The following is a 12,913-nucleotide window of genomic DNA, read 5'->3' on the forward strand; positions in this document are numbered from 1 at the left end:
ATCGCTTGTGCGATGAGTCACAAGAATATCAGCACCATAAAGAATGTTAAACACTATCCAGAGGGGGGGAAAAAATCAAGAGACAAAGCTGTATATATATATATATATATATATATATATATATATATATATATATATATATATATATATATATATATATATATATATATATATATATATATATATATATATATATATATATATATATAAAAATAATAATTTACGGCATAAAATAATACAAAAGTGCCTGGAATATCTGCTTACCTTTTCTTTTGGTTTAGGCTTGAGTGGTTGAACACATCGAGTGGTCTGTTTCTTTAGCTTTGCTTCGGACACTAAAAGATGAAAAAAAAAAACATTACGTCTATGTTAAGTCAGGAGTGTCCAATCTTACACTGGAAGCTGACTGTCCAGGAGCAGGATTGGACACCCCTGTGTTAGGTTACCAACAGTAAATCATACATATATTTTATCTCCTCATCCCTTTACCTGTGTCTGTGTCAGAACTGGGTTGACTTTGTTGCTGTGATTTTTTCTTGGGCTCAGTGGGCTGGGGCTTTGCAAGACCTTCCTTTTTTGCTGGCACTTGGCTTTGCTGCTGCAAGGACTGCTGGGACTGTGCTGGTGGGGAAGATGGGGCAATGTGTACAGGGGTGGGTGAAGAACTGGGCTGCTGCTTCCGTTCCTTTCTAAAGGCTGAGCTCAAAGGGGTTTGAGAATGCTTGGGGTCATCAGAAGAACTAGAGAGCAGAGGGTCCTTTGGGGAAGAAGCTGGTGAGGATGGTGCTGAAGGTTGTGTCTGCTTTTGTTTGTCCTCTCCCTGCGTAGGCGGTGGAGTTTCACTTTTCTTATCTTTTGGAGGAGGGGCTGGCTTGGGGCTTGCTTCAGAACACTGGGATTTGTGATGTGAATCCTTTTTATCAGACGATTTATTTCTCCTCCTGTCCTTTTTACCTGTAGTTGATGCAAACAGACAATTAATAGAAACATAAAAGCATCTCTGACTTATGACAGGAGTATTCTCAGAAAACTGACCTTTTGCCTGCTTTTGAAGGAACTTTGATGGCATCCACTGCAAGTTCTGACACTTCCGTACTCTGTGATGACACAAGCACAAAGGTTTAAGGGGCAATTACACTTAAGGTGCAAAAGTTTTCAAACCCACGATAAAAAGATTTCACACTTACTTGCAACACTGCTTTTTAATATTGCGTCCCCCAAATTTGGGCTTATCCAGGCAGTTAGTGCAGACCCCACAGTCATTTGGGACTTGGCAGCCTGGACACTGCCCGCAGCGTCGAGAGCGCCGGCCCTTTCTGGGTGGGGCCTCATGGACCGTTTTCTGCCTTGTTACTGGCTTAATAGGTGGTGTGGGTGGCTCCGCCTCCTCTGATCCCGCCACTGATGATTTGTCTATTCAAGCACCATTAAAAGGTTACAAACAATGAAACACACACACAAAAAACAAACTAGTTCTAAAATGTTCTCTCACCATCATTTCCCATGGAAGACAAGATCTTTTCTCTCTCCTCCCATGGCAAGGCACTAAGTGTAGGCATATCATCTGGGAACACAGCACGGTTGCGACCCAGAGCTACAGCTGCACGACGACACACATGCTTAATGCGTGGACCACGGACTGATGTCTCAGAAGAGTCACTCTCTTGACCCTGCACAAAACAAACAAATGGAAATTGCCTTCTGTGCATTTGAGCACATTTTTCAAAGCAAGGTGGACAGCAAAAGACAGGACATACCGGTAATTTGGGTTGATCGCCAGGTTGTACCTCTCTCTTCTCTATCTTATTGAGCTGAGCTTTAGCTTTTCTCAGCAGTCCTGCGACACGCCTGTCTGTGACTGGCTGTTTCTCGGCACGAGCTAACATGGAGCCCAGTGATGTGGTGGCAGGGGGTTTTCCCATCTGCCCTGCTTGGGTAGGAGAGCTCAATTTCTCCTTATCCTTCTCCCTCTCTACTCCCTCTGCTTCAATACTCTTCTCTGAAGGTCTGCCTTTTTTGGCCACACGACCCTTTGAGGACAAGGCCCCAATAGGCTGAACGGCTGCAGAGTCACTTGGGGAGGCCTCTGCACCAGAGTCAACGGTGACTGACTTCTTTCGACCAGGTGTCCTTTTTTGGGTGAGAGATTCTTCAATGTCCCTGGCCTCCATTGCAAAGAGGCTAGATGTAGAATTAGGGGAAGCCTCCGATGAAAGACTCTTCCCTCTTTTATCCCAGTCTTTCCTTCCATCTCTTTTGTTTTCCTTTTCACGCTCTCTATTCTTCTCCATCTCCCTGTCCTTCTCTCTTGTGTCTCTAGTAGCAGAGATGCTCCGTTCCCTTCCTGCTTTTCCAGTTCCCCCACCTGATCCTTGATTACTGGGGGTAAAAAGAGGGAAGAGCTGTGAAGATGAAGCAGAGCTCCCACTCACACCGAGAACCCCTGCTGCTCGCCGCCCATCGGAAACTCCATGGCTCGTAAGACCAATGGAGCCTGAGGGGAAGCCACTGAAAGAAGCTTGTGTTAAGGCACTGGCAGCAAGTGGACTGACTGCGACTCCAGGCAGTGGGCTGGAATTCCCACTCACACTTATGGGAACAGAACTGCTAATCATGGATTGTTCAGAGGCCTTTCCTGTTTGAACTCCTGACTGACTGCTCCTGGTAGTCATAGAGTGGGAGGGTGACCTGGGTTGTCCACGTGAGAACTTAGACCCCTTTCTCTTTTTGTTTGATGTTGGTGAGACCTGAAGGGGAGAAAGAGAGCCAGGGCTGCTCCCTGAAGAGGATGGGAGGGTGACCGACTCAAAGATGCGGGAATGAGCTGGACTTGGAGTGAAGAAAGGGGGACGTAGTAGAGGGCTGCGCTTTGGCGTTTCAAACCGCGATGAGGGGTGCTGGTGGTGATTGTGGTGAGGATGATGATGCAGGGGGGAGAAAAGTCTGGAACCTGTCCCAGTTGCACCAGCAGGCACTGGGAATCCTCCTGGTGCAACACCACCTCCACCAGGTCCTGGTGGCATGAGGCCCACATCCTCAGCAGTCAGTGGAGGAGGACGAAAGTTGTCAAAAGTGGGCTTGCGGATAAGACCCTCCTTTGCATACTTGGCAGAGGAGAAGTACTTATTTTCAGCACATGACAAAGACTTCCAGCGGAAAGTAGGCTCTCGTAGTATGGAGCGACGTTTATCGTGAGAGCTGGAAAGTATTGGAGGGGTGGGCAGAAAAGGGGCAATGGAATGTGACATCATCCATGGAGAGTGGGAGTGATGCTCAGATGCATTAGATGATGCTGCCTGGGGAGGCTGAGGAGGGCTGAGAAGAGGAGGAGGTGGTGGTGAAGAGGATGATGATGCCGTAGAAGAGGCTTGTTGAGACCCAGCTTGTAAAACCCCTGTGGCTGGGTGGATGATGGCTTGTTTCCTTCCACCAATCAGGCTGCCCCTACCACGCGTCACTAAAGCACCCCGCCTATGACTCTGACTTCTACGACCCCGCCTGCTTCGCTCCATCAACACTACATGGTCTGGCTCTGGCTCGGATGGTGGTGATGGTGGGTGCGAGGTGTGGTGCATGCTGGCCTCTGTCTCTCCCTGAGAGGCAGGGGAATGATCTGCCTCTTCTGAGAGAGCCTGGGTGCCTTCAGAGGCCTGGGAATCACAGGAGGAGTCATCAAGACTAGGGCTGCTGGAGCGAGACGACTCACCAGAAGAGAGCTGAGAGGAATGCTGCGAAACAGCGCTGGAGCCACATGACGCCGCACTGCTACTGAATCGCCCATTGCTAGTGCTATTGTTGCAGCTGCTGTTAAGAAGACTGGCTGCAATGTTGTTGGCACTGCCAGTCGGGACAGGAGGTGGGGGAGGAGGGAGAGAGTCAACAGCAGGCCCTGCTCCGGGTGTGGCAGTGGTTCCACTTGTGACTGGAGATGTGGAAACATGAGCTTGAGCGGGTGATGTTATGGGCTGAGGTGCTGGGGCAGATGCTGCAGAGTCCAATCGAGCAATTTTCATGTGTGGTGGTGGAGTGCTGAAACTGCCTTCATCCTCGATAAACCGCTTTGGAGTCTTGATGATGCGCAACGACACTGTGCTCACAACAGGCATGATAAATTGCCTGATATTTGTTAGCTGTGTTCGCCTCCTGTGCTTCCCACCCTCAAGACCTGCAGTTCCCTGGGTGCCAACCGTTTCTTTTTCCAATAGTTTCTTTTTCTGGGCTCCCTTCTTTGCCCGCTGCAGCAGCTGCTTTGCAATAGTGGCATCAGTGCGTTTGGAGGAAGGAACGACCCGCACAGGTTTGATATGGCGAGGGCTCTGGCGTAACCCTAATGGCCTCCCGTGTTTAGTTGGGGTCATTGGGTTGACCATAGGGGAGTCATGGGGATCTGGGCTAGTGCGTTCATCAGCAGGATGAGAAGCCCTGAGCTGGAGATCATGTGGAGTGCAGGTACCCAAATCTTGTGCCCGACGAACCCTGAAGTCCTTATGTTTGGCAGTCCCAGGTGCCGTGGTGGACATCTCCTGGACCGAGGAGGCATTAGCAACCAGAGCAGCAGCAGCAGCAGCAGCTTCAGCTTTAAGGCGCTCGGCAGAAGGTGGCCTGCCCCGCCTCCGTCTTTGCACACCAGAACCAGGAACTGGGACACTCTTCCTCTCAATGGCCTTCAGCTTTGACTTCAGTGGGCTCAGTTTGACATCCCGCAATCTTTTCAGTTTGGTCACCTTGGATTCCCGGCTGATTTTGTGAAGCTTAGGCTCAGATCCCTGATGGTGCCCAGACCCAAGCAGAGTTTGCCTTTTCTCCCGGTCTTCGTCCTCCACACCGTCCTTGTGGTGTGTGGGACTGGAGCTGCACTCCTGTTCTGCATTCCCATCCTCTTCAGGGAGTGCATGGCTGCTCTGTTGCCAGGTTCTCTGGCTGGCAGAAGCAGGAGGGCGGCCTCTTCTTTTTTCTCCAGTGCCAGGAGGCCTCCCTGGTGGTCGTTTTACCCTCTCTTTAGGAGCTGTGGCGAGAGGCAAAGGGGCTGTCTGAATATCAGTGCCAACCCTCTGCACAGCTAGAGCCCTAGGAGGACGTCCTCTGGGTTTTTTTTCCGGTGAGATAGAACCTGACAGAAAGAGAAAGCACTGCATTAATAAGCTCTACATTTCTTCATGTTTAAATGTTACAATGCATCTCAATTACACTTGAGAAAAACAGCAAGTTAGATCTTACAAGGTCCCAATTCTAATTATTTTACAACACAGTTGGAGAGAGACAGAATTAGAGATGTAAAAGATACTTTACCTATTGACGTCCTTCCTGGGCTATGTATTCTTCTGTGGTCACTGACTGTGCTGAAGCCTCCAAATTCCTCCTAAGGAAATGAAAATGAAAAAAGGGAGAGATTCAATTAACTCAGTGGTTCAGTGTGATTTAACCTCAAGAGATTTATTTTTTCTAAATGAGCATCCACAAAACCAAACAGGCTACGGTCAAAAGAGACATTCAGTTTTGCAACACTTCATCTCATGACTAAGAAAATGTTGAGGCCAGGAGACCACTCAGTGTTAGAAATTCTTATCCTGAAACCACCAAACAGTTGCTGACAGCTCTGGAGTCAAGTGTCCTTAATGAATTTATGGGTGAAAACACATTTGACATCACCGAAAAGGCAATACGTTCCCATCCTGTTACTTGAATTGTCATAATATCTGTTTGTCACCCTCTAGTTCAAGGAGCATATTTCATTCATTTGTTTATCCACCATCTGTTCAAAACAACATCCAGTGTAGCCTAAACATGAGGGCCAAGAGATCAGCCTCAGTTACCCTAATGAATTAAGAGACAGCATGGAATTAAAACAGGCCAGAAAACCTAAGTGCAAACTGTCTGTTATGCAAAATTTGGTTGTACCCTAAATTTTCAATTTTCAGCCTGGCAGCTACTTGCCAGGTTGCCCAAAACAACAGACTTTTAAGACTTTATTCAAAAGTAGGCAAACCGATTTCTGTGCTCTACCTACAACTTGAGAAAGTAATCTCATCTGCGATGGCACCTCCTACTGAGATGACCAGTTCCACCAATTCCACTCAGGTATCCTTGGCAGATGCTGTCGCTAGGCTGCATGACATCAGCGCTGATCTCACTGTCAGGACATCTGTTGCAATGCCCGTATCACCTGATAACTGCTCCACCTCCGTCAATCAAACAGGCTAAGCTTTGCAGACGTCCTATGATAGGATTTTATAAAGCTCCAGCCTTTTATGATAGCCCTGTGCTTATCTCACACCTGACATGAGGGATACAAGGAGGAATGCTGATTACATGACCCATTTGGGCTCTTGCCTTCCTAATCTAATTCTGTCACAACATTTTAGGTAAGCCATAATTCCAAATCCATTTTTGAGTCAACTTAAACACTCCATATCCCTTTAAGTCAGCCACATTTCCCACATTTATCAGATTTTTCAGCAGGCTTACAGTGCAGATGATTACTGTAATTACTGTCTGCTCTGCAGCTGGCCGCATTGTTTTATGTTGCGATAAAAATGTCTCAGTCATTGAAGTGTCCTTGGTGTGAATTAAGTTGTACTCACAAGGACACACACTGAGAGAAAGCCTAATCGTGTCAGTGTGTGTGTATGCGCGCGCAGAGACCAGTTCCAAAGAGCATTTAAAAGGATTTTACGGACCTAACTGAAACTGGGAGCACATCAAAAGGAATTCCCTGCAATTATAAATTCTGAAATAAGAGTTGTGCAAAATGACATTTTCAAGATCAAATAATCAAATACTCAATCTAAAGGAAGCCCTGTATTGGACAAAAATGAGTTAATTTAAATCGGATGCTTTATTTGCATTAAAAAGACAGAGCAGAATGAAATGGGTAAAAGCATTACAAGACACGTTTGAAATGTGTAAGTTGGGCCATTTTACCTTGGCACAGTGCCTTAAATACAATGCTCATGGCAGAGCGCTCATATAAAAATGTGACAGCCAAAAGACATCTATCTGCATGAGCATGGCCACAGCAGTGTTGGTCTGAAGGAAATTAATTTACACACATAACAGAAACAGAAAACTATACTAAGATTCAAACAAAAGATCAACCAATCATCAGAAAAGAGTGAGCAAGTGACACTGGCATCTTAATATACATTTTTGCCAATGTGCCCAATAATTTGCTTACAGTTTGCTACATGTTACTACCAATACTACACAGTGTAAATGGATCTTCATTAGATCGAACAAGCACTGACAACATTTCACTATGCACTAAGCCCTACCTCTCAAAAGATGATTAATGTCTGCCTATTGTGTTGATTTTCAAACCTTAGGGGGCGTTTCATTTCATATTCTTTATTTATAGTAGCATGTGGGGCTGCTGCTAAATTCCCTTCGGTCCAGTTTGTAGAACAGATGCCGCCGGAGACTGCACACATACAAGTCCAATCTCTCTAACAAATCCCCATTCAGCTTTAATTTCAACATATGGTGATAAATTTCTTATGGGAAGCAGAACAAAATTAAATGAGAATCTGTTATCAGATGATCAGTGTTAACAGATCATCTTAATTGTGTATTTGTTTCATATCCAATCACTGATGGGGAAAAGACCAGTAAAAATTCAAATGAGGAGCTGATTCAGAGAATGCTAAAAAATACACACATAAATCTCCAGAGATAATGTTCACAGTGAACATTTATTGATGGTGAATTTGTCAGTCTAATTTTTGTCCTCCAGCTCACTTTTGAATGCAGATGACTTCATTGCAGTTCTACTTTTGTGCCGAAGGTGATAGAGTACTAGAGAGCTGTGAGCAGTGGAGCTCAAAGTCAGTGTGACACCATGAGTAGCTCTCAATGACAGCACGATTCTGCCTCAGGCACTCAAGAGTGCGCTTGCGCACACACACACACACCCTCCTCCACCTTGTGCGTGCAGCACACAGCAAGATGTAAACAACATCCCAAGACAAGAGGAAAGGGAGGAGGGACGGAGGGATGCAGGGAGGGAGAAACGGGCTACAGAGCATCATTCTGACCATAAAGGCAAGGAGTGAAGATGCAGCGTGATGAAAAGGCTCAGAGGCCAACAGTTATTATCATTATCATTATTAACCTTTAACCAGGCGAATAATTTAAGAATGAATTCCTATTCACAACAACATCCTGGCAGGAGAATATCAATCTCCTGGAGGACATACAGACAGACATAACATTACACACACAGGCTACAATTCATCAAAATATAACACACACACAAAAAGATTAGTTAAAACATGAAAAGCTGATCTAAAACACACACCCACACACCACAAGTACCCTGACTAACCACTCCAGTGGAGCTGCTCAATCAACACCCACAGCTGAGATGGAGGGGGGAGCGGCGATATTGGGCTCGAGAAAGTGACACTCGGCTCGGCCAAGGCGCCTGAGCACCTGCTGCCAGTACAGGACGGGGGAGGAGAGATAGTGGTAGCGAAGGGGGGTGACACAAAAACATTTGTTTGTTATTGTCTACTTACTTTATTTTTGTTCCCACATCTTTATTACCCTAACCACTGGGGGGGAAAAATCCAAAAAGTTACTACAGGCCAAAAAAACAATAACATTAATAGAAAAATGCTATACTTCTACTAAAAAAGGCTTTAAAGAAAGAATGAAGAACTTTATTTTGAACAGCATATTTACTTGTCTATTATTTAAAGAAATAGCACTTTAAGAAAAATAAAACTAAGCAAAATAATAATAATAATAATAACAGAAAAGTGCTCTATTTCTGTAGGCTTTAAAGTAATGAATAATAACAAATACAGAATTGCTATATTTGCAAAATAAATTAAAATAAAAATATTTTTCAAAATAAAAGTCACTAAAATATTTTGAACCAACAGGCCAGTTGGTTAAAAGTAAAGATTTGTTTTTGCAGATGTAGCTTGGTTTGACATTTTCAAATACTTTTTAGGGCCACTGTGCTTTTGAGTTTTAAGAATGCATGGTTTTGAAAAGGCTGATCATCACAACCCCAAACATGTGAGCACCCTCAATAGAGGGACAGGGTTACAAATTAGGATCCTCCAGATAAAGTACTTGTTTGTGGCATCCCTCAGTTCCCGTAAATAAAAGGTAAGCAAACAAGACTATTTGTTTACATAAACTCATTACATCCTGTTCTGAGCAGATGGTCACAAACCCAGGAAAGTTGCTCAACATGGCATCTACAGTTCGCTTAAGAACTGGGCATAAACTGGCAAGCACACTGCAACCTGGCAACTCTCCCTCCCCAGAGCAGGACATAATTGCACTACTGTGTGTGACCAACTATACCAAACACACACACACACACACACACACACTCACCCCTATAATCACAGTAAGCCAACTTATCCACATCAAGACATGTAACTGATTATCATCTCTAAGCCCGGGGATATGTGATAGTGGGGCCTTTCATAAATTCACTGAATCACCATTTTCTAAACAATGTGAAGTTTTGACAACTGCTGAGGCATCAGTTTCCCTCAAAAATGCCTGTATAAAAGATAAACGCAATGCATAAAACTTTAAAATGGGGTCAGACTGATGTTTAAAGTGTACAAACCCCCAACAACTCAAAGCAAAAGAAACCTGGTAATCTGACCAGTAAACTTCTGAACCTTGATCTTTTAAACACTTTCGCGTGTCACATATGAGAAATCTTTTAGGTTGCTTGAAAACCCCCAGGGAAAACACAAAACTGATGGGGACCCTGGTAGATCGATTATTCTTACCTCTCATAACACAAAAGGCACCATTAGAAATTTCCCTTTGTGAGATGCAGATCTAATGCTATGATGTTGCACATGCACCCACATTCAAAGCACACAAAACTGTGTTTCTGAAACAACTTTCGACACCTTACACCCACGCAAATTAGGAGCCGTGGCTTTAAGATAAAAACAAAGATGTGCCTCCTGCGAGGTGTAATGAGGGACGTAAATTCGGAGAGAATTGCTCCATGCGCTCAATGGCTGCTGCTGCCCCCCCCATCAGAGCAGAAAGCGGGAGGCGAAACCCCCTCTGCCCGCCTACAAAAGCAGAATAAAGCCATGGATGGGACGGCCTGTGTCTAATTCCCTCCTAGTGCTGTCCCAGGGGGAGGAGGGCTTGCTCTTCACCCTTTGATATCCACGTCTGTGCTCTTTCAGCTGCCTGCACTTCGTAAAGGCTGGAATAAAAGCAGACACAAAGCTTCCTGCTATGATCCACACGCTGTCTAGGGGACAGGGCCCTCACCAGATAAATAGGCCAAACACCTGCTGGACTTCTTCCCTCCGTATAGGCCACGCCATTCATTAGAAAGCAGTGGAGCAAAGCATTCATTTGCTGTATCCATTCAACTGCACTTTTGTATGAGGCCTTGATATTGATCCTCATTCTGCTTCTCTAAGTGGGGCTTTACTCTGGACATTAAAAGGCAAGCCCAATGGCGTCCCTCACAAAGACACTGATGAATGGAAACTTAAACAGGACACCTCCTGAAAGTAACAGTTGTCTAGCAAGCAGCCATGGACTTGTATTTGCACTTAAGATTTAGACGAAAGTATCTTGAATGTGGTGCAGAAAATCAACAGCTTCATTTTCTGGAGCTGCGAGAACTCACGCAGATGTATTACCTCTATGTAAACATTTTAAGCCGTCCAAATGGGTTAATGAAGTAGTCTAAAAGACAGCCATCAGAAGTGAAATCCTTTTGGGGCCCTGTGGGCCCGTGCTGTTGGATTTGGGTCTGATGGGAAGGAGGGGGGTGGCATGCTTCTGTTTACTGAGCATGCTACTGGCCTTAGGCTGCTCTGTGAGCTCAGCAGGCTGCGATGAACCAGAACAATCCTACCCAGCCACAACATCCCCTCTGAATGAAACTACAATGCTGTGTCCGCAACTCGCATGAGCTGCAAGCTCCGCTGGGATTTCAGCCGTCTGTCTGGCTTGTACACTACTTATACGTTTCACAAATGTATTCGTGTTTTAATTGAGCTCTTTTCAAAAAGGCTCCAAGGGTGTATTAAAGCAAACAGAACTGCTACAAACGCACACAATACAAGCAAAGGGGGAAGAAAATGCAAGCTTTGGTTGATACTTTGAAAGACATTTCTTAAAGTCAACATACACTGTAATTTGCAAACCTTTTGACTTCTACACTGGGGAATATTTAGGAAAGAAACAGGATATTCAATGAGAATAAAAGTACGGGAGTACAATGTTGCCTTAATAGTTTACATAATTAACATGATCCAATAGCCTGCTTGGCCTAAGTGACATCACAAGAAAAGGAAAGTTGTTTTAGAGCCTGAGCAAATTTGTCTTGATTAAAGCCTGCAATAGCAATTGTTTTCAATAACACAACAAGAACGAGATATATTTAAAATGAATACTTTTTGGTTTAATTTAGACTTATAAAGAAACATTTTAAAGTAAATGTGCCTTAAAAACAACAAACGGTTGTACAATTGGAATGATTTACCTTAGCATACAAACCACAACATATAATGTACACAAAACAGACTAAAGCAATAGTAGTAACGTTAGTAGTATAATTTTATTTCATGCCATGTCAGAATCTGGGGCTATTTTCATGGCAAAAAAAAAAATCAATTACAAAAATGCAAATATCACATAAAAACCAAGCAAGCAAACAAACAAACACAGCAAGTAATATTAAACTAAAGCAATAAGAACAAGACCTACATATGTTCTTATCTTAACCTTATAAGACAGAGGAGTGAATAAGGCGAGTATTGAATATACGTACATAAATATAAAACGCCTCAATAAATCATGTCTAATAACCATATCTCGACGCTGTTAAATCTGCGCCACGTTTTCAACGTAAATCACCCGTAGGCGAAACACATAATCAAGCACGCGATTTGCATGTGTCTGGTTCGCGCCCGCTCTCGTTTCGTTCTCCCCGCGTTTCCGATGCGCAGCGCTCTACTACTGAGAAAGGAAGATGGTAGTTTGTCACAGTACACACCCCCACACAAAACAACCTCCGTCAAACGCTGCCTTTTTATTGCAGCCGCCTTTTGCACCGCGCAAACCAATGCATTTAGCATCTTTGACCAAACATACGGTCCCTGTAGCCTCAGCGAGGTTTTGCACAGGAATCACTTGATTCCTGACAGAAATGTGACATTTTGTTTCGATTGCATACTGCTACTACGCAATATCTGTGAGGGGGAGAAAAAAAAAACATGTCCACCTCCCATTTTCCAGTGCATCAGCGGATGCTAACAGGCTAACGCGTTAGCCAGCCTCCTCTCGAGGGTGAAGGAGATCAAACTCAAGATGTTTGATATTACACACTGCAAACTTTTGCAACAGAATGAACAATTTGTGAATGTACGTCCCGTTCTCCGCAACAAAAAACACACCAGGCTGCGTTTTTAATAGCAACACTGTTTATGCTACTAGCATCATCCATTTCTCAACCCAAGCTAGAGGGCAATAAACAACTAGACAAAATAATAATATCAGAATAGTTCACAATAGTTTAAGAAACAGAGCATTACATCATCTAAGCGCAATCCACGCTTTCATATAACTTAGTCCAGTACTTTAAAATGAAGTTTAATGTCCGGACAGACTGTGCTAGCGCTAAATGCTCAGACAACAACAACCGATACCAGGTATTCACTCCTGCTAAAATCTGCTTGTGTATGCTTCCTGAAACACCCCAACCTGTGTATTTCTCTACAAGAGTCAAGCCCCGTTATACACCACCGAGCTTTTCAACCAAGTTGTCTTTTGGTGAAAGAAACAACTCAGAAGTCCAAAATAGAGTCATTACAGGGTATCATTTAATCTCAATATGGGCAAAAAAAATAAATTGACCAGAGCAACTGAAAGGTGCTAAATATCTTTAAACTTCATCCTTTATCTC

The 12,913-nt window shown here is 44.2% G+C and overlaps 1 protein-coding gene across 3 annotated transcripts in view; it reads right to left on the minus strand.

Annotated features, from left to right (window-relative positions):
- LOC109103205 (histone-lysine N-methyltransferase 2A-like) overlaps positions 1-12,913 on the minus strand; it is a 30,977-nt gene that overhangs the window by 17,158 nt on the left and 906 nt on the right. For all 3 annotated transcript variants that reach the window (XM_042771159.1, XM_042771158.1, XM_042771157.1), the window contains exons 2-8: positions 5,290-5,359; positions 1,758-5,110; positions 1,493-1,670; positions 1,188-1,413; positions 1,036-1,097; positions 490-954; positions 265-335 (exon numbers count right to left, since the gene is read on the minus strand). In XM_042771159.1, coding sequence (XP_042627093.1) covers positions 265-335; positions 490-954; positions 1,036-1,097; positions 1,188-1,413; positions 1,493-1,670; positions 1,758-5,110; positions 5,290-5,359 — 4,425 coding nt within the window. The remainder of the gene's footprint in view (positions 1-264; positions 336-489; positions 955-1,035; positions 1,098-1,187; positions 1,414-1,492; positions 1,671-1,757; positions 5,111-5,289; positions 5,360-12,913) is intronic.

This window comes from Cyprinus carpio, chromosome A15 (genome assembly GCF_018340385.1).
Source record: "Cyprinus carpio isolate SPL01 chromosome A15, ASM1834038v1, whole genome shotgun sequence".
NCBI lineage: Eukaryota > Metazoa > Chordata > Actinopteri > Cypriniformes > Cyprinidae > Cyprinus > Cyprinus carpio.